We start from the raw sequence: 22,428 nt of genomic DNA, 5'->3' as shown, positions 1-22,428 counted from the left end.
TCTCCAGTACAGGAGTTGTGTTAGTGGATTACTGTCTCTCTATCTCCATGATAGGGACAGAGTTAGCGGAATACTGTCTCTCTATCTCCAGAAAAGGAGCAGTGTTAGCGGATTACTGTCTCTCTATCTCCAGTATAGCAGCACTGTTAGTGGATTACTGTCTCTTTCTCCATTATAGGAGCATTGTTAGCGGATTACTGTCTTTCTCCAGTATAAGCGCAGTCTTAGCGGATTACTCTCTCTGCGTCTCCAATATAGGAGCAGTGTTATCAAATTACTGTCTCTCTATCTCCAGAAGAGGAGCATTGTTAGCTGATCACTGTCTCTCTATCTCCAGTATCGGAACAGTGCTGGTGATCAATGACTCTCTATCTCCAGTAAAGCAGCAGTGTTAGTGGATTACGGATTCTTCGTCTCCAGTAAAGGAGCAGTGTTAGTGCATCTCTGTCTCTTCATCTCCAGCATAGGAGCAGTGTCAGTGGATTTTTATCTCTTCATCTCCAGTATTGCAGCAGTGTTAATGGATACTCTCTCTGTATCTCCAGTATAGGAGCACTGTTGGTGGATTACTGTCTCTTTCTCCAGTATAGGATCAGTGTTAGCGGATCACTGTCCCTCTATCTCCAGTATCGGAGCAGTGTTAGCGGATTACTGTCTCCCTATCTCCAGTATTGGAGCAATGATAGTGGATTGCTGTCTCTCTATCTCCAGTATAGGAGCAGTGTTAGTGAATTACTGTCTCTGAATCCATTTTGGAGCATTGTTAGCGGATTACTGTCTCTGTATCTCCAGTATAGGAGCAGTGTTACCGAATGACTGTCTCTCTATCTCCAGTATAGGAGCAGTGTTAGCGGATTACTGTCTCTGTATCTCCAGTATCGGAGCAGTGTTAGCGGATTACTGTCTCTGTATCTCCAGTATCGGAGCAGTGTTAGCTGATTACTGTCTCTGTATCTCCAGTATCGGAGCAGTGATAGTGGATTGCAGTCTCTCTATCTCCAGTATAGGAGCAGTGTTAGCTGATTACTGTCTCTGTATCTCCAGTATCGGAGCAGTGTTAGCGGATTACTGTCTCTGTATCTCCAGTATCGGAGCAGTGATAGTGGATTGCAGTCTCTCTATCTCCAGTATAGGAGCAGTGTTAGCTGATTACTGTCTCTCCATCTCCAGTATAGGAACAGTGTTACCGAATTACTGTATCTCTATCTGCAGTATAGGAGCAGTGTTAATGGATTACTGTCTCTGTATCCAGTATGGGAGCATTGTGAATGGATTACTGTCTCTCTATCTCCATGATAGGGACAGAGTTAGCGGAATACTGTCTCTCTATCTCCAGAAAAGGAGCAGTGTTCGCGGATTACTGTCTCTCTATATCCAGTCCAGGCGCACTGTTAGTGGATTACTGTCTCTTTCTCCATTACAGGAGCATTGTTAGCGGATTACTGTCTATCTCCAGTATAAGAGCAGTCTTAGCGGATTACTGTCTCTGTATCTCCAGTTTAGGAGCAGTGTTATCAAATTACTGTCTCTCTATCTCCAGAAGAGGAGCACTGTTAGTGGTTTAATGTCTCTATCTCCAGTTTCGGAGCATTGTTAGCTGATCACTGTCTCTCTATCTCCAGTATCGGAACAGTGCTGGTGATCAATGACTATCTCCAGTAAAGCAGCAGTGTTAGTGGATTACGGTATCTTCATCTCCAGTAAAGGAGCAGTGTCAGTGGATTTCTATCTCTTTATCTCCAGTATTGGAGCAGTGTTAATGGATACTCTCTCTGTATCTCCAGTATAGGAGCACTGTTAGTGGATTACTGTCTCTTTATCTCCAGTATGAGAGCAGTGTTAGCGGATTACTGTCTCTTTATATCCAGTATTGGAGCAATGATAGTGAATTGCTGTCTCTCTATCTCCAGTATAGGAGCAGTGTTAGTGAACTACTGACTCTGTATCCATTTTGGAGCATTGTTCGCGGATTAATGTCTCTGTATCTCCAGTATAGGAGCAGTGTCAGTTGATTACTGTCTCTCTATCTCCAGTATAGGAGCAGTGTTAGCGGATTACTGTCGCTGTATCTCCGGTAAAGGAGCAGTGTTAGCGGATTACTGCCTCTCTATCTCCAGAATAGGAGCAGTGAGAGTGGATTACTGTCTCTCTATCTCCAGTATAGGAGCAGAGTTAGCGGATTACTGTCGCTGTATCTCCGGTAAAGGAGCAGTGTTAGCGGATTACTGCCTCTCTATCTCCAGAATAGGAGCAGTGAGAGTGAATTACTGTCTCTGTATCCAGTATAGGAGCAGTGTTAGCGGATTACTGTCTCTCCATCTCCAGCATAGGAGCAGTGTTACCGAATTACTGTCTCTCTATCTCCAGTAAACTAGCAGTGTTAGTGGATTACTGTCTCTCTATCTCCAGTATAGGAGCAGTGTAAGCGGATTACTGTCTCTCTATCTGCAGTATAGGAGCAGTGTTAATGGATTACTGTCTCTGTATCCGGTATAGGAGCAGTGTAAGCGGATTACTGTCTCTCCATCTCCAGTATAGGAGCAGTGTTACCGAATTACTGTCTCTCTATCTCCAGTAAACTAGCAGTGTTAGTGGATTACTGTCTCCCTATCTCCAGTACAGGAGCTGTGTTAGTGGATTACTGTCTCTCTATCTCCAGAAAAGGAGCAGTGTTCGCGGATTACTGTCTCTCTATATCCAGTCCAGGCGCACTGTTAGTGGATTACTGTCTCTTTCTCCATTACAGGAGCATTGTTAGCGGATTACTGTCTATCTCCAGTATAAGAGCAGTCTTAGCGGATTACTGTCTCTGTATCTCCAGTTTAGGAGCAGTGTTATCAAATTACTGTCTCTCTATCTCCAGAAGAGGAGCACAGTTAGTGGTTTAATGTCTCTATCTCCAGTTTCGGAGCATTGTTAGCTGATCACTGTCTCTCTATCTCCAGTATCGGAACAGTGCTGGTGATCAATGACTATCTCCAGTAAAGCAGCAGTGTTAGTGGATACGGTATCTTCATCTCCAGTAAAGGAGCAGTGTTAGTGCATCTCTATCTCTTTATCTCCAGTATTGGAGCAGTGTTAATGGATACTCTCTCTGTATCTCCAGTATAGGAGCAGTGTTAGTGGATTACTGTCTCTTTCTCCAGTATAGGTGCAGTGTTAGCGAATTACTGTCTCCCTATCTCCAGTACAGGAGCTGTGTTAGCGGATTACTGTCTCTTTATCTCCAGTATTGGAGCAGTGTTAGCGGATTACTGTCTCTTTATCTCCATTATTGGAGCAATGATAGTGAATTGCTGTCTCTCTATCTCCAGTATAGGAGCAGTGTTAGTGAACTACTGTCTCTTTCTCCATTTTGGAGCATTGTTAGCGGATTAATGTCTCTGTATCTCCAGTATAGGTGCAGTGTTACCGAATTACTGTCTCTCTATCTCCAGTATAGGAGCAGTTTTAGTTGATTACTGTCTCTCTATCTCCAGTTTAGGAGCACTGTTAGTTGATTAATGTCTCTATCTCCAGTATAGGAACAGTGTTGGCGGATTGCTGTCTCTCTGTCTCCAGTAAAGGAACAGTGCTGGGCATCACTAACTCTCTGTCTCCAGTAAAGCAGCAGTGTTAATGGATCACTGTCTCTTCATCTCCAGTATAGGAGCAACGTTAGTGGATTGCAGTGTCTCTATCTCCAGTATAGTCGCAGTGTTAGTGGATTACTGTCTCTGTAGCTCGAGTGTAGGAGCAATGTTAGTGGATTACTGTCTCTCCATCTCCAATATACGAGCAGTGTTAGTGGATTACTGTCCCTCTATCTCCAGTAAAGGAGAAGTGTTAGTGGATTACTCTCTCTCTATCACCGGTACAAGAACAGTGTTAGTCGATTTTTGTCTCTCTCTCTCCAGTATAAGAGCAGAATGAGCATATCACTGTCTCTCTATCTGCAGTATAGGAGCAGTGGTAATGGATTCCTGTCCCAGTATCTCTAGTATAAGAGCACCGTTAGTTAATTACTGTCTCTCTCTCTCCAGTATTGGAGAAGTGTTAGTGGATTACTGTCTCTTTATCTAGAGTCATAGAGTCATAGAGTTATACAGCACGGATAGAGGCCCTTCGGCCTATCGTGTCCGCGCCGGCCATCAAGCCCAGTCTAATCTAATCCCATATTCCAGCATTTGATCCGTAGCCATGTATGCTATGGCATTTCAAGTGCTCATCCAAATGCTTCTTGAATGTTGTGAGGGTTCCTGCCTCCACAACCCTCTCAGGCAGTGAGTTCCAGACTCCAACCACCCTCTGGGTGAAAAAGTTCTTTCTCAAATCCCCTCTAAACCTCCCGCCATTTACCTTGAATCTATGCCCCCTTGTTATAGAACCCTCAACGAAGGGAAAAAGCTCCTTAGTATCCATCCTATCTGTGCCCCTCATAATTTTGTACACCTCAATCATGTCCCCCCTCAGCCTCCTCTGCTCCAAGGAAAACAAACCCAATCTTCCCAGTCGCTCTTCATAGCTGAAGCGCTCCAGCCCTGGTAACATCCTGGTGAATCTCCTCTGCACCCTCTCCAAAGCAATCACATCCTTCCTGTAGTGCGGCGACCAGAACTGGACACAGTACTCCAGCTGTGGCCTAACCAGTGTTTTATACAGCTCCATCATAACCTCCTTGCTCTTATATTCTATGCCTCGGCTAATAAAGGCAAGTATCCCATATGCCTTCTTTACCACCTTATCTACCTGTTCCGCCGCCTTCAGGGATCTGTGAACTTGGTGAACTTGCACACCAAGATCCCTCTGACCCTTTGTCTTGCCTAGGGTCTTCCCATTCATTGTGTATTCCCTTGCCTTGTTAGTCCCTCCAAAGTGCATCACCTCGCACTTTTCCGGGTTAAATTCCATTTGCCACTGTTCCGCCCACCTGACCAACCCATCTATATCGTCCTGCAGACTGAGGCTATCCTCCTCGCTATTTACCACCCTACCAATTTTTGTATCATCAGCGAACTTACTGATCATACCTTTTACATTCATATCCAAGTCGTTAATGTAGACCACAAACAGCAAGGGCCCCAGCACAGATCCCTGTGGTACCCCACTGGCCACAGGCTTCCAGTCACAAAAACAACCTTCGACCATCACCCTCTGCCTTCTGCCACTAAGCCAGTTTTGTATCCAAAGTGCCAAGGCACCCTGGACTCCATGGGCTCGTACCTTCTTGACCAGTCTCCTGTGCGGGACTTTATCGAAGGCCTTACTGAAATCCATTTATACCACATCCACTGCGTTACCCTCATCCACACGCCTGGTCACCCCCTCAAAAAATTCAATCAAATTAGTCAGACATGATCTTCCCTTGACAAAGCCATGTTGACTATCCCTGATTAATCCTTGCTTCTCCAAGTGGAGACTAATTTTGTCCTTCAGAATTTTTTCCAATAATTTTCCTACCACTGATGTTAGGCTCACTGGCCTGTAGTTCCCCGGTTTTTCCCTACTCCCCTTCTTGAATAATGGTACTACATTAGCGGTTCTCCAGTCCTCTGGCACATCCCCTGTGGCCAGAGAGGTTCTGAATATATGTGTTAGAGCCCCCGCAATCTCCTCCTTTGCCTCACACAGTAGCCTGGGATACATTTCGTCCAGGCCTGGGGATTTATCCATTTTTTGGCCTGCTAAAACCGCCAATACCTCCTCCCGCTCGATGTTAATATGTTCGAGTATATCACAGTCCCCCTGTCGTATTTCTCTGTCCACGTCGTCCTTCTCCATGGTGAAAACAGATGCAAAAAATTCATTCAGAACCCCTCCTACATCTGCCGGCTCCACACACAGATTGCCATTTTTGTCCCTAATGGGCCCTATTTTTTCCCTAGTTATCCTCTTACCCTTAATATACTTATAAAACATCTTAGGATTTTCCTTTATTTTGCTCGCCAGTGTTTTTTCATGGCCCCTCCTTGATCTCCTAATTTCTTTTTTAAGTATCCCCCTGCACTTTTTGTACTCCTCTAGGGCTTCCTCCGTCTTTAGCCTTTTGTATCTGCCAAAAGCCCTCCTTTTTTTCCTAATCCATTCTCGTATATCCCCTGACATCCAAGGTTCCCTGGAGTTCTTGGAACCACCCTTGACCTTTACGGGAACATGTTGCCATTGTATGGTCTCAATCTCCCTTCTGAAAGACTCCCATTGCTCCGATGCGGATTTTCCTACAAGCAGCTGATCCCAGTCCATTTTGGCCAGATCCTGCCTTATCCTATTAAAATCGGCCTTCCCCCAATTTAGAACCTTTAGGGAGCAGTTTTTGTGGATTACTCTCTCTCTATCTCTCGTGTAGGAGAATTGTTAGTGGATTACTGCCTCTCTATCTCTAGTATAGGAGCAGTGTAAGCAGGTTACTGTCTTTGCATCTCCAGTGTAGGAGTTGTGGTCGTGGATTACTGTCTCCCTTTCTCCAGTATAGAAGCAATGTTAGTGGATTACTGTTTGTCTGTCTCCAATATAGGTGCAGTGTTAGTGGATTAATGTCGCTCTCTCTCCAGAATAGGAGTAGTGTTAATGGATTACTGTCTCTCTTTATCCAGTATAGGAGCAGAGATAGCGGATTACTGTCCCTGTATCTCCAGCATAGGAGCAGTGTTCGTGCATTACTGTCGCTGTTTCTCCAGTATAGGAGCAGTGTTAGTGGATTACTGTCTCTGTATCTCCAGTATAGGAGCAGTTTTACCGGATTCCTCTCCCTCTATCTCCAGTATAGTTGCAGTGTTAGTGGATTATTCTCTCTATCTCCAGTATAGGAGCAGCGTTAGTGGATTACTGTCTCTGTTTCTCCAGTGTACAAGCAGTGTTAGTTGATTACTGTCCCTCTATCTCCAGTATAAAAGCACTGTGAGTGGATTACTGTCTCTCTATCTCTAGTATGGAAACATTGTTGGTGGATTACTGTCTCTCTATCTCCAGTATAGGAGTAGTGGTCGTGGATTACTGTCTCTCTATCTCCAGTATAGGATCAGTGTTAGTGGAATACTGTCCATCTATCTCCAGTATAGTTGCAGTGTCAGTGGATTATTGTCTCTACCTCCAGTACAGGAGCAGTGTTAGTCGATTACTGTCTCGGTTTCTCCAGTATTCAAGCAGTGTTAGTGGATTACTGTCTCTCTATCTCCAGTATAAGTGCAATGTTCGGGGATTACTGTCTGAGTATCTGCAGTATAGGAGGTGTGTTAGTGGAATACTGTCTCTCTATCTCCAGTGTAGCAGCAGTGTTAGTGGAATACTGTCTCCCTATCTCCAGTATAGGAACAGTGTTAATGGATTACTGTCTCTGTATCTCCAGTACAGGAGCAGTGTTAGCGGATTACTGTCTCTCTATCTCCAGTATAGGAGAATTGGTAGTGGATTCCAGTCCCAGTATCTCCAGTGTAAGAGCACTGTTAGTTAATTACTGTCTCTCTATCTCCAGTGGAGGAGCAGTGTTAGCGTATTACTGTCTCTCTATCTCCAGTATAGGAGGTGTGTTAGTGGAATACTGTCTCTCTATCTCCAGTATAGGAGCAGTGTTAATGGATTACTGTCCATCTATCTCCAGTATAGGAGCAGTGTTAGTGGATTACTGTCTCTCTCTCTCCAGTATAGCAGCGGTTTTAGTGGAGTTCTGTCTCTCTATCTCCAGTATAGGAACAGTGTTAATGGATTACTGTCTCTGTATCTCCAGTATAGGAGCAGTGTTAGCGGATGACCGTCCCTCTATCTCCAGTATATGAGAAGTGTTAGAGGATTACTCTCTCTCTATCTCAAGTATAAGAACAGTGTTTGTCGATTTCTGTCTCTCTATCTCTAGTATTAGAGCAGACTGAGCGGATTACTGTATCTCTATCTCCAGTATAGGAGCAGGTAGTGGATTCCTGTCCCAGTATCTCCAGTATAAGAGCACTGTTAGTTCATTGCTGTCTCTCTATCTCCAGTGGAGGAGCTGTGTTAGCGTATTACTGTCTCTCTATCTCTAGTGTAGGAGATGTGTTAGTGAATTACTGTCTCTCTATCTCCAGTCTCGGAGCAGTGTTTGTAGATTACTGTCTGTCTATCTCCAGTCTCGGAGCGGTATTAGTGGATTAATGTCGTTCTCTCTCCAGAATAGGAGTAGTGTTAGTGGATTACTGTCTCTGTTTCTCCAGTTTGGGAGCATTTTTAGTGGATTACTGTCTCTCTATCTCCAGTATAGGAGCAGAGATAGAGGATTACTGTCCCTCTAGCACCAGCATAGGAGCAGTGTTAGAGGATTACTGTCTCTGTTTCTCCAGTTTGGGAGCATTGTTAGTGGATTACTGTCTCTGTATCTCCAGAATGTGAGCAGTGTTAGTGGATTATTCTCTCTTTATCTCTATTAGAGGAGCACTGTTCGGAGATTACTGTCTCTTTCTCCAGTATAGCAGCAGTGTTAGTGGATTACTGTCTATTCATCTCCAGTAAATGATCAGTGTTAGTGGATTACTGTCTATCCATCTCCAGTGAAGGATAAGTGTTCGTGGATTACTGTCTCTCTATTTCCAGTATAGCAGCAGTGTTAGTGGATTGCTGTCTCTCTATCTTCAGTATCGGAGCAGTGTTTGTGGATTACTGTCTCTGTATCCAGTATAGGAGCATTGTTAGCGGATTACTGTCTATGTATCTCCAGTATAGGAGCAGTGTTAGCGGAGCACTGTCTCTCTATCTCCAGTATAGGAGCAGTGTTAGCGGATTGCTGTCTCTCTATCTTCAGTATAGGAGCAGTTTTAGTGGGTTACTGTCATTCTATCTCCAGTAAAAGAGCACCGTTATTGGGTTACTGTCTCTCTGTCTCCAGAATAAGAGTGTTAGCGGATTACTGTCTCTCTATCTCCAATATAGGAGTAGTGTTAGCGGATTACTCTCTCTCTATCTCCAGTATAGGAGCAGTGTTAGTGGATTACTGTCTACATCTCCAGTATCGGAGCACTGTTGTTGGATTGATGTCTCTTGTATCTCCAGTATAGAAGCAGTGTTACCAGATTGCTGTCTATGTATCTCCAGTATAGGAGCAGTGTTAGCGGATTACTGACTCTCTATCTGCAGTATAGGAGCAGTTTTATTGGGTTACTGTCTCTCTATCTCCAGTACAAGAGCATGTTATTGGGTTACTGTCTCTCTATCTCCAGTGTCGGAGCAGTTTTAGCGGATTACTGTCTCTCTATCTCCAGTAGAGGCGCCGTGTTAGCGGATTACTGTCTCTCTATCTCCAGAAAAGGAACAGTGTTGATGAATTACTCTCTCTGTATCTCCAGTCGAGTAGCACTGTTCGTAGATTACTGTCTTTTTCGTCAGTATAGGAGCAGTGTTAGCGGATTACTGTCTCTCTATCTCGAGGATTGGAGCACTGTTAGCGGATTACTGTCTCTCTATCACCAGTATAGGAGCAGTGTTAACGGATTACTGTCCCTCTATCTCCAGTATAGGAGCAATGTTAGCAGTTTAATGTTTCTCTATCTGTCGTGTTGGAACATGTGAGCAGATTTCTCTCTATCTCCAGTATAGGAGCAGTGTGAGCGGATAACTGTCTCTCTATCTCCAGTATAGGAGCAGTGTTCGCGGATTACTGTGTCTATCTCCAGTATGGAATCAGTGTTTGCGGATTACTGTCCCTCTATCTCCAGTACAGGAGCAGTGTTAGCGGATTACTGTCTCTGTATCTCCAGTAAAGGAGCCGTGTTAGCGGATTACTGTCTCTCGATCTCCAGTATAGGATCAGTGTTAGTGGATTACTGTCTCTCCATCTCCAATATACGAGCAGTGTTTGCAGATTACAGTCTCTCTATCTCCAGTAAAGGAGCCGTGTTTGCGGATTACTGTCTCTCCATTTCCAGTATAGGGGCAGCGTTAGGGGATTACTGTCTCTCCATCTCCAATATAGGAGTAGAGTGAGCGGATTACCATTTTTGCATCTCCAGTATCGGAGCAGTGTTAGTGGATTACTGTCTCTCATCTCCAATATACGAGCAGTGTTTGCGGATTACTGTCTCTTTATCTCCAGTAGAGGAGCAGTGTTAAGGTATTACTGTCTCTCCATCTCCAGTACAGGCGCTGTGTTAGCGGATTACTGTCTCTCTATCTCCAGAATCGGAGCAGTGTTAATGGATTACTCTCTCTGTATCTCCAGTGGAGGAGCACTGTTCGTGGATTGCTGTCTCTTTCGCCAGTATAGGAGCAGTGTTAGCGGATCACTGTCTCTCTATGGTATTATTCTGTGATTTTTAAATGCGAAAGGTTCGAGGATTTCATTTCCATATTCACCCGAGGAAGGAGGAAGCCTCTGAATGCTTGTGATTTTCAAATAAAATTGTTGGACGATAACTTGGTGTTGTAAAATTATTTACAATTGTCAACCCCAGTCCATCACCGGCATCTCCACATCATGGCTACCATCGACACCACAAACGGCCGGCTCACAGTGGAAAGGATATCCAAGAAGATCATGCATATAGACACAGACATCAAGTTTTTTCAGAGCTGCAAGAAAGCAGACAAGATCCCGAAAGGACTACAGATCACGGACCCACTCAAGTCCACATACAACTCGGATTACGCTGAGAGACTCTGCTGTCGTACCTCTCGCACACTCCGCAACCATCTCATACACCAACTCTACAGCAGACGCCGCAACCTCGAAACTAAGATAGAGTCCATACTCTCAACCTGTACTCAGGACACAGCAGACCAGCTACGAGATACCGCCAAACAGACGAGGCAACGGAACTACGCTGCCTATATGAAAACCAAGAGCAGGAAGCTTGAGAAACTCGTCATCACCTCCAGCATCGACCAAGCTTCCCCTGGTACCACGGTTGCAACCACAGGGAAGTCTATCGTCAATTTGTCCGACCACACCCTTCAACCAGACGAAATCGAAGTTCTCAGCTGAGGGCTCAATTTCTGCCCCACTACCAAAATGGACCCCACTAGTCTCGCGGCGGACACAGAGGAATTCATCAGGAGAATGAGGCTCCGGGAATTCTTCCACAAACCCCAAGATTTCAGCAGCGAACCCAATGAGACAATCAACGATCCGGAACAGCAACCGAAGAGGAAAGAGTCTCACTGGACTCCTCCGGAGGGTCGCTGCCCTCAGCTTGACATGTATGCCCAAGCTGTCAGGAAATGCATCAATGCCAGATTCATCAGCCGCACTCAGAAGACAGTCCAGAATGTCACCCGAGCACAACGCAACACCATCAACGCTCTCAAGACCAACCGCAACATCGTCATCAAACCATCAAAGGAGGAGCCATCGTCATTCAGAACAGAAGGGACTATTGCAAAGAAGCATACCGACAACTAGACAACCAGGAACACTACAGACGGTTACCCGCAGATCCGACCAAAGAACACACCCACCAGCTCAACAAACTGATCAAGACCTTCGATCCAGACCTTCAATGCATCCTACGCGCTCTCATCCCACGTACTCCCCGCGTGGGAGAATTCTACTGCCTCCCAAAGATACACAAAGCCAACACATCCGGACGTCCTATCGTATCAGGCAACGGAACCCTGTGTGAGAACCTCTCTGGATACATCGAGGGCATCCTGAAACCCATCGTACAGGGAACCCCCAGCTTCTGTCGCGACACTACAGACTTCCTACAAAAACTCAGTACCCACGGACCAGTTGAACCAGGAACACTTCTCACCACGATGGACGTCTCGGCACTATACACCAGTATCCCCCACGATGACGGCATCGCTGCGACAGCATCAATACTCAACACCAACAACAGCCAATCTCCAGACGCCATCCTGCAACTCATCCGCTTCATCCTGGATCACACTGTCTTCACCTTCAATAACCAGTTCTTTACCCAAACACACGGAACAGCCATGGGGACCAAATTCGCACCCCAATACGCCAACATTTTCATGCACAAGTTCGAGCAGGACTTCTTCACTGCACAGGACCTCCAACCAACACTATACACCAGATACATCGACGACATTTTCTTTCTATGGACCCACGGCGAAGAATCACTAAAGAGACTACACGATAACATCAACAAGTTCCATCCCACCATCAAGCTCACCATGGACTACTCCTCAGAATCAGTTTCTTTCTTGGACACACGAATCTCCATCAAAGACGGGCACCTCAGCACCTCACTCTACCGCAAGCCCACGGACAACCTCACGATGCTCCACTTTTCCAGCTTCCACCCTAACCACGTCAAAGAGGCCATCCCCTATGGACAGGCCCTGCGAATACACAGGGTCTGCTCAGACGAGGAGGAACGCGATGGACACCTACAGACGCTGAAAGACGCCCTCGTAAGAACGGGATTTGACGCTCGACTCATCGATCGACAGTTCCGACGGGCCACAGCGAAAAATCGCATAGACCCCCTCGGAAGACTAACACGGGACGCAACCAACAGAGTACCCTTTGTCGTCCAGTACTTCCCCGGAGCGGAGAAACTACGCCATGTTCTCCGCAGCCTTCAACATGTCATCAATGAGGACAAACACCTCGCTATGGCCATCCCCACACCTCCACTACTCGCCTTTAAACAGCCACCCATCCTCAAACAGACCATCGTTCGCAGCAAATTACGTAGCCTTCAGGAGAACAGCGTCCACGACACCACACATGTTGGAACATGTTAGCAGATTTATGTCTATCTCCTGTATAGGAGCAGTATTAGCGGATTACTGTCTATCTCCAGTATAGGAGCAGTTTTAGGGGATTACTGTCTCTCTATCTCCAGTATCGGAGCAGTGTTAGCGGATTATTCTCTCTTTATCTCTATTAGAGGAGCACTGTTCGGAGATTACTGTCTCTTTCTCCAGTATAGCAGCAGTGTTAGTGGATTACTGTCTATTCATCTCCAGTAAATGATCAGTGTTCGTGGATTACTGTCTCTACATCTCCAGTATAGGAGCAGTGTTAGTGTGTTTCTCTCTCTCTGTCTCCAGTGTAGCGGCAGTGTTAGTGGATTACCGTCTATCTATCTCCAGTACAGGAGCAGTGTTAGCGGATTACTGTCTCTCTATCTCCAGTATAGCAGCAGTGTTAGTGGATTACTGTCTCTCTATCTCCAGAATAGGAGCAGTGTTAATGGATCACTCTCTCTGTATCTCCAGTGGAGGAGCACTGTTCGTGGACTGCTGTCTCTTTCGCCAGTGTAGGAGCAGTGTTAGCGGATCACTGTCTCTCTATCTCCAGTATAGGAGCACTGTCAGCCGATTATTGTCTCTCTATCACCAGTATAGGAGGAGTGTTAGTGGGTTACTGTATCTCTATCTCCAGTATAAGAGCACTGTTATTGCGTTACTGTCTCTCTATCTCAAATATAAGAGCAGTGTTGGCGGAATACTGTCTCTCTACCTCCAGTATAGGAGCAGTGTTAGTGGGTTACTGTCTCTCTATCTCCTGGATAGGAGCAGTGTTAGTGGGTTACTGTCTCTCTATCTCCAGGTTAGGAGCAGTGCTAGCGGATTACTGTCTCTCTATCTCCAGTATAGAAGCCGTGTAAACTGATTACTGTCTCTCTATCTCCAGAATAGGAGTAGTGTTAGTGGATTATTCTCACTTTATCTCTCGTCGAGGTGCACTGTTCGTAGATTACTGTCTCTTTCTCCAGTATAGCAGCAGTGTTATTGGATTACTGTCTATTCATCTCCACTAAAGGATCTGTGTTAGCGGATTACTGTATCTGTATCTCCAGTTTAGGAGCAGTGTTGTGGATTATTCTCTGTATCTCCAGTATAGCGGCAGTGTTAGTGGATTACTCTCTCTGTATCTCCGGTGGAGGAGCACAGTTGGTGGATTTCTGTCTCTTTCTTCAGTAAGGAGCAGTGTTAGCGGATCACTGTCTCTCTACCTCCAGTATAGGAGCAGTTTTAGGGGATTACTGTCTCTCGATCTCCAGTATAGGATCAGTGTTAGTGGATTACTGTGTCTCCATCTCCAATATACGAGCAGTGTTAGTGGATTACTGTCCCTCTATCTCCAGTAAAGGAGAAGTTTTAGTGGATTACTCTATCTCTATCCTCGGTATAAGAACAGTGTTAGTCGATTTTTGTCTCTCTCTCTCCAGTGTAAGAGCAGAATGAGCATATCACTGTCTCTCTATCTGCAGTATAGGAGCAGTGGTAATGGATTCCTGTCCCAGTATCTCCAGTATAAGAGCACTGTTAGTTAATTGCTGTCTCTCTGTCTGCAGTAGAGGAGCAGTGTTAGCGTATTACTGTCTCTCTATCTCCAGTATTGGAGAAGTGTTAGTGGATTACTGTCTCTTTATCTCCTGTAAAGGAGCAGTTTTTGTGGATTACTCCCTCTCTATCTCTAGTGTAGGAGTATTGTTAGTGGACTACTGTCTCTCTACCTCCAGTAAAAGAGCAGTGTTAGTCGATTACTGTCTCGGTTTCTCCAGTATTCAAGCAGTGTTAGTGGATTACTGTCTCTCTATCTCCAGTTTAGGAGCAATGTTCGGGGATTACTGTCTGAGTATCTGCAGTACAGGAGGTGTGTTAGTGGAATACTGTCTCTCTATCTCCAGTGTAGCAGCAGTGTTAGTGGAATACTGTCTCTCTATCTCCAGTATAGGAACAGTGTTAATGGATTACTGTATCTGTATCTCCAGTACAGGAGCAGTATTAGCGGTTTACTGTGCCTCTATCTCCAGTATAGGAGAAGTGTTAGAGGATTACTCTCTCTCTAGCTCAAGTATAAGAACAGTGTTAGTCGATTTTTGTCTCTCTATCTCCAGCATTTGAGCAGACTGAGCGGATTACTGTATCTCTATCTCCAGTATAGGAGCAATGTTAACGGATTACTGTCTCTCTCTCTCCAGTATAGCAGCAGTTTTAGTGGAATTCTGTCTCTCTAACTCCAGTATAGGAACAGTGTTAATGGATTACTGGCTCTGTATCTCCAGTATAGGAGCAGTGTTAGCGGATGACCGTCCCTCTATCTCCAGTATAGGAGAAGTGTTAGAGGATTACTCTCTCTCTATCTCAAGTATAAGAAGTGTTTGTCGATTTTTGTCTCTCTATCTCTAGTATTAGAGCAGACTGAGCGGATTACTGTATCTCTATCTCCAGTATAGGAGCAGTGGTAGTGGATTCCTGTCCCAGTATCTCCAGTGTCAGAGCACTGTTAGTTCATTACTGTCTCTCTATCTCCAGTGGAGGAGCAGTGTTAGCGTATTACTGTCTCTCTATCTCTAGTGTAGGAGATGTGTTAGTGAATTACTGTCTCTCTATCTCCAGTCTCGGAGCAGTGTTTGTGGATTACTGTCTGTCTATCTCCAGTCTCGGAGCGGTATTAGTGGATTAATGTCGCTCTCTCTCCAGAATAGGAGTAGTGTTAGTGGATTACTGTCTCTGTTTCTCCAGTTTGGGAGCATTGTTAGTGGATTACTGTCTCTCTATCTCCAGTATAGGAGCAGAGATAGCGGATTACTGTCCCTCTATCACCAGCATAGGAGCAGTGTTAGAGAATTACTGTCTCTGTTTCTCCAGTTTGGGAGCATTGTTAGTGGATTACTGTCTCTGTATCTCCAGTATAGGAGCAGTGTTACCGGATTATTGTCCCTCTATCTCCAGTATAGGAGCAGTGTTAGTTGATTAGTGTCTCTGTTTCTGCAGAATAAGAGGTGTGTCAGTGGATTACTTTCTCTCTATCTCCAGCATAGAAACATTGTTGGTGGATTACTGTCTCTCTATCTCCAGCATATGATCAGTCTTATTGGATTAATATCTCTGTATCTCCAGTATAAAAGCACTTTGAGTTGATTACTTTCTCTCTATCTCTAGTATAGGAGCAGTGTAAGCAGATTACTGTCTTTGTATCTCCAGTATAGGAGTAGATTACTGTCTCTCTATCTGCAGTATAGGATCAGTGTTCGTTGATTACTGTCTCTGTATCTCCAGTATAGAAGCAGTGTTACCGGGTTACTGTCCATCTATCTCCAGTATAGTTGCAGTGTTAGTGGATTATTGTCTCTACCTCCATGATGTGGAGATGCCGGTGATGGACTGGGGTTGATAAATGTAAGGAATCTTACAACACCAGGTTATGGTCCACCAGTTTTATTTGAAAATCACAAGCTTTCGGAGGCTTTCTCCTTCGTCAGGTGAAGTGTGGGATTCCCTGAAGGTTACCGCACTTATAGTCAGAGAACAATACCCGGTGATTACAGATAATCTTTCCAACTGCCCGTTGTCAAGGCAATCAAAGTGTTCAGACAGAGAGATGTTACATACAGGACCACCGAATATACTAACGGCCAGAACAAAAGGCAGAGAGATAGAAACATCGGAAAGGAAGAGAAAGAGAGAGAATGACCCGTTTTATTAAAAACAGATAACTTTTTTTCGCTGGTGGGGTTACGTGTAGCGTGACATGAACCCAAGATCCCGGTTGAGGCCGTCCTCATGGGTGTGGAACTTGCCTATCAATTTCTGCTCGACGATTTTGCGTTGTCGTGTTTCTCGAAGGCCGCCTTGGAGAACGCTTACCCGAAGGTCGGTGGCTGAATGTCCTTGACTGCTGAAGTGTTCCCCGACTGGGAGGGAACCCTCCTGTCTGGCGATTGTTGCGCGGTGTCCGTTCATCCGTTGTCGCAGTGTCTGCATGGTCTCGCCAATGTACCATGCTCCGGGGCAACCTTTCCTGCAAGTATGAGGTAGACAACGTTGGCCGAGTCACAGGAGTATGAACCATGTACCTGGTGGGTGGTGTCCTCTCGTGTGATGGTGGTATCTGTGTCGATGATCTGGCATGTCTTTCAGAGGTTGCCGTGGCAGGGTTGTGTAGTGTCGTGGACGCTGTTCTCCTGAAAGCTGGGTAATTTGCTGTGAACGATGGTCTGTTTGAGGTTGGGTGGCTGTTTGAAGGCGAGTAGTGGAGGTGTGGGGATGGCCTTAGCGAGGTGTTCTTCGTCATCGATGACATGTTGAAGGCTCCGGGGAAGTACTGGACGACAAAGGGTACTCTGTTGGTTGTGTCCCGTGTTTGTCTTCTGAGGAGGTCTATGCGATTTTTCGCTGTGGCCCGTCGGAACTGTCGATCGACGAGTCGAGCGTCATATCCTGTTCTTACGAGGGCGTCTTTCAGCGTCTGTAGGTGTCCATCGCATTCCTCCTCGTCTGAGCAGATCCTGTGTATTCGCAGGGCCTGTCCATAGGGGATGGCCTCTTTGACGTGGTTAGGGTGGAAGCTGGAAAAGTAGAGCATCTTGAGGTTGTCCGTGGGCTTGCGGTAGAGTGAGGTGCTGAGGTGCCCGTCTTTAATGGAGATTCGTGGGTCCAAGAAAGAAACCGATTCAGAGGAGTAGTCCATGGTGAGCTTGATGGTTGGATGGAACTTGTTGATGTTATCGTGTAGTCTCTTCAGTGATTCTTCACCGTGGGTCCATAGGAAGAAAATGTCGTCGATGTATCTGCACCCCAATACGCCAAAATTTTCATGCACAAGTTCGAACAGGACTTCTTCATGTTGTCATTTACAGGTGATGAGAGGCATTGTCACTGTGGTGTTGGTGCGTGTTCTGATTTACAGGTGATGAGGGATACTGTCTCTGTGGTGTTGATACATTTTGTGATTTACAGGTGATGAGGGACACTGTCACTGTACTCTTGATACATTGTGTGATTTACAGGTGATTAGGGGCACTGTCACTGTGGTGTTGGTACATGTTCTGATTTACAGGTGATGCGGGCACTGTCGCTGTAGTTTTGATGTATGTTCTGATTTACAGGTGATGAGGGGCACTGTTATTTTGGTGTTGTTACATGGTCTGATTTTCGGTGATGAGGGGCACTTTCACTGTGGTGTTTGTACATGTTCTCATTTACAGATGATGGGGGATACTGTCACTGTGGTGTTGGTGCATGTTCTGATTTACAGGTGATGAGGCATACCGTCACTGTGGTGTTGGTGCATGTTCTGATTTACGGGTGTTGAGGGGCACTGTCACTGTGGTGTTGGTACATGTTCTGATTTGCAGGTGATGAGGGGCACCGTTACTGGTTTGTTGGTACATTTTCTGATTTACACTTTGGTAATATTACATTCTGAATCGCTTTATGATATTGTGTAAAGAATGAGCGAATGACGAGCAGAGATATTTGGACTTCACCTGCAAGACATATTTCAGCATGTATTTTCTGTGCTTTGTTTCTGAAAACTCCAATTAGTAGTATTACTATTTCATGGGATAAACTGATTAATTCGGACTTCTACCAATGTCCTGGCCAACATTCATCTCAACCAACACCACCAATAACAGATTATCTGGGTGTTTATTTTATTGCAGTTTAAGTCACCTGGCTGTGTGAAAAATTCCTGCAGCTTTTCCCTATTTTAAAACAGTGATTATACTTCAGAAATGCTTCATTTTCTATGAAATACTTTGGGACATCTTATGGTTGTGAAAAGTGCTGTATAAGTGCCAATTACTTCTTTACTGGAAGTTATAAAAGCAATAATGTTATACACTTAACATTTGGGCTTATGATCCGGCCTGAAAATCAATTGGACTTTCACTTACAGATTTCACCAAATACTTAATTTTCTGATCATACTTTCAGTAAACCTGTGCGATACAGAAACTTTCTAATTAAGTCCCTGAATGGATTTAATAATGAAATCATTTTTGATTACTTTTAATTATTAAGTATTGCCAAATTTAAAGAATTAATGCAGTGAATTTATTCAGAAATCAATTACGTCCATTACATTTCTGTAGCTGATCCCATTAATTTTTAACTTGTACAATGTTATTGTACAGCTGCTAACGCCCAGTTTCTTTCAGTTCACTGATATTATCACCTTGTCAGTTGTAGTCACTTTCCTTTCTGCTCCTAATCTTTAACACCTTTCGTCGATTTTAATTTTTCTGTCACATATCTCCAGTTCTCTTGTCTACCCGACTGGGGCGCTGGAAACATCTTCTGCTCCTTACCCCGCTTGTTGCTGTGATTCGCTCTGAACATTTCCGTCTCTAACTGCCTGCTACAGTCCTTACAACATGTCGGGGCGGAGGACCAGTGAAGGACAAGTACTGAGACATCAGCGCCACATAAACTTCCAACCTGCTTTTTTACCCATTGCAAAATTAGAATTCTCCAGGTCTGCATTTGTCCTTCTTCCTCGCTGGACTATATTGATCGTCCACTCTCCCCCGGTCTGCATTGGTCCCCCGCTCTCCACCCTCTGTATTAGTCCATCACATAAGAACATAAGAAATAGCCCCCTCGAGCCTGTTCCGCCATTCAATAAGATCATGGCTGATCTTCGACCTCAACTCACCTTTCCCACCCAATTCCCATATCCATTGATTCCCCTAGAGTCAAAAAAATCTATTGATCACAGCCTTGAATATATTCAATGACTGAGCATCTACAGCCCTCTGGGGTAGAGAATTCCAAAGATTTACAAACTCCTGCGTGAAGAAATTCCTCCTCATCTCAGTCTTGAATGGCCGACCCCATATCTTGAGACTATGCCCCCTAGTTCTAGACTCTCCAGCCGGGGGAAACAACCTCTCAGCATCTACCCTCTCAAGCCCCCTCAGAATCTTATATGTTTCAATGAGGTCACCTCTCATTCTTCTAAACTGCAGAGAGTATAGGCACATTCCACTCAATCTCTCCTCATAGGACAACCCTCTCATCCCAGGAATTAATCTAGTGAACCTTCGTTGCACCCACTCTAAGACAAGTATATCCTTCCTTAGATAAGAGACCAAAACTGTACGCAGTACTCCAAGTAAGGTGTCACTAAAGCCCTGTATAATTGTAGTTAGACTTCCTTAGTCTTCTACTCCAACCTCCTTGGAATAAAGGCCAACATGCCATTTGCTTTCCTAATTGCTTGCTGTACATGCAAACTAACTTTTTGTGTTTCTTGTACGAGGACATCCATGTCTCTCTGAATACTAACATTTAATAGTTTCTCACCATTTAAAAAATATTCTGTTTTTCTATTGTTCCTACCAAAACGAAAAACCTTACACTTCCCCTATTATACTCCACCTGCCATCTTGCCCACTCACTTAACCTGCCGAGATCCCTTTGCAGGCTGTTTGTGTCCTCCTTAAAACTTACTTTCCCACCTAGCGTTATGTCATTAGCAAACTTGGATACATTACACTCGGTCCCTTCATCTTAGTCATTAATATGGATTGTAATTAACTGAGGCCTAAACACTGATCCTGTGGCACCCCACCAGTTACAGCCTGAGAATGAACCGTTTATCCCTACTCTCTGTTTTCTGTCCTTTAACAATCCTCTATCCATCCTAACATATTACCCCCAATCCCATTAGCCCTTACCTTTTATGCATCGAATGCATTTTGAAAATTCAAATATACTACACCTACTGGTTCCCCTTTATCAACCCTGCTAGTTACATCCTCAAAAAACTCTAATAAGTTTATCAAACACGATTTCCCTTTCATAAAACCATGTTGACTCTGCCTAATCATATTACGATTTTCTAAGTACCCTGTTACCACTTCCTTAATAATGGATTCCAGGATTTTCCCGCCGACTGACACCTTCCCCTGGTTTGCACTGCATCCCCACTTCCACTGTTGCGTCACTCTGTCACCCTTCCCTGGACCCCCATCCTCCTCTTTCTTCATTGATCCCCTCACCCTCTCCTATCTGCATTGGTCCCTTCACTCGCCTCATTCTTTATTGATCCCCTGAACTTACTGAGTCTGCATTGGTCTCCCACCTATCCCTGTCGCTATTTGCCCCTCAGTCTCCCATTATTGGTCATGTAGGAGATTCTGGGAGAATGGGATGGAATGTGTCTTTGATCTAATTGCCTGCACTTGTGAAAGCGCCGGTCCCACAAAGGGATTAGTTTACTACATTTGGTGTCACAATTAGACTCTGAATTGCACATACAAGCTCATCAATCTGATGATTCTGTTGCGTGTCTGATCAGTAATTTCCGTTTTATTTTTCTGTCTCTTACAGTTAACTTGGTGGCGATTGTGATCCTGTCCCGAGGAAAGTGCGGTCTCTCTAAATGCATCAGTCGCTACCTGGTGGCGATGGCAGTGGCCGATCTCCTGGTCATCATCACTGAGGTGTTAATGTGGCGGATGGCAGAAATATTTTTCCCACAGACTTTCCTCTCCATCGCTCCAATGTGTTCTCTGAATGTCGTGTTCGTTTTTGCAACGACAGTGATTTCTGTCTGGCTCACAGTCACATTCACCTTTGATCGATTTGTGGCCATCAGCTGTGAGAAGCTGAAAGCAAAATATTGCACCGAGAGAACTGCGGCCGTGGTTATAGGAACAGTGAGTGTGCTGGGCTCTTTAAAATGTATACCCTGGTACTTCACATACGAACCTCAGCATATAATTGGAAGTGTGCCATGGGGTTGCACGCGAAAACCGAGCTTTTATACCTCAGCCACATGGGCAGCATTTGAATTAACTTTTTATCTTGTAACTCCGTGCCTCCCTTTTGTTTTTGTTTTACTGTTCAATGTTCTCACTGCCAGGCATATTTTAGCGGCCAGTAGAGTCCGCAGGGGACTCCGGGGCCATAGTAACGGAGAGGATCATAAGGATTTAGAGATGGAAAACCGAAGGAAATCCATCATTTTACTCTTCAGTATATCAGGAAGTTTTATACTGCTTTGGGTAACAGAAATTGTATTTTATACGTATCAGCGGATTACAAACACTTATGATTATTCCAGCAACGACCCTCCATATATCACTGAAAGGGCCGGAGTGATGCTGCAGCTTCTCAGTTCCTGCACAAACACGTGTATTTATGTCCTGACCCAGAATAAATTCAGAGAGGAGCTGAAGAACGGGGTGAAATACCCACTCAATGTAATTATTAAATTCGTAAATAATAGAAACAGCTGAACAATTTCAGTATTGGAAAGGATTCGAGCACATTTCTCAATACACTGTCCACAGCTTTTGGAAGGGGAGAGGCAATGTAAATTCGGAAACAGTTAATAATCAGGGGCCATTTTATTCCACCTCTTTACCATGCAAGCTCAACATCTTAAATAATTATTATTGAAGGTTCTTGACTCGGTTTCTTTATTTGACGAAAAAATCAAAATGAAATAAATCGAAGTTAAAATGTTTACATAAGAATTCAGCAAAGAGATATTGTTCATTGCACCAAATCAAGGTCTCGACCTCACCCTCAGACACTCTCGTTTGCGGTATGCGAACATTATCCACAGTTACACCCATCCCTAGTCTGTGAGACCTGAACTCAGTCCAAAGTTACACCCCACTCTAGTCTGTGAGTCCCTAACTCAGTCCACTGTTACACCCCTCTCAAGTCTGTAAGTCCCTACCTCAGTCCACAGTACCACCCCTATCTAGTCTGTGAGTCGCGAACTCAATCCACAGTTACACCCCTCTCCAGTCTGTGAGTCCC

The 22,428-nt window shown here is 44.7% G+C and overlaps 1 protein-coding gene across 1 annotated transcript in view; it reads left to right on the top strand.

Moving 5' to 3' along the window:
* The window catches only part of LOC137319266 (probable G-protein coupled receptor 139), a 29,447-nt gene extending 7,551 nt beyond the window's left edge, over nucleotides 1-21,896 (top strand). Inside the window, exon 2 of the mRNA XM_067981559.1 lies at nucleotides 20,986-21,896. Within this exon, the coding sequence (XP_067837660.1) occupies nucleotides 20,986-21,896 (911 nt within the window). The remainder of the gene's footprint in view (nucleotides 1-20,985) is intronic.
* Nucleotides 21,897-22,428: the final 532 nt, after the last annotated feature.

Source organism: Heptranchias perlo, unplaced genomic scaffold, assembly GCF_035084215.1.
Source record: "Heptranchias perlo isolate sHepPer1 unplaced genomic scaffold, sHepPer1.hap1 HAP1_SCAFFOLD_79, whole genome shotgun sequence".
Lineage (NCBI taxonomy): Eukaryota > Metazoa > Chordata > Chondrichthyes > Hexanchiformes > Hexanchidae > Heptranchias > Heptranchias perlo.
The sequence above is the reverse complement of the archived record's forward strand: the minus strand, read 5'-3'. Positions and strand labels throughout refer to the sequence as shown.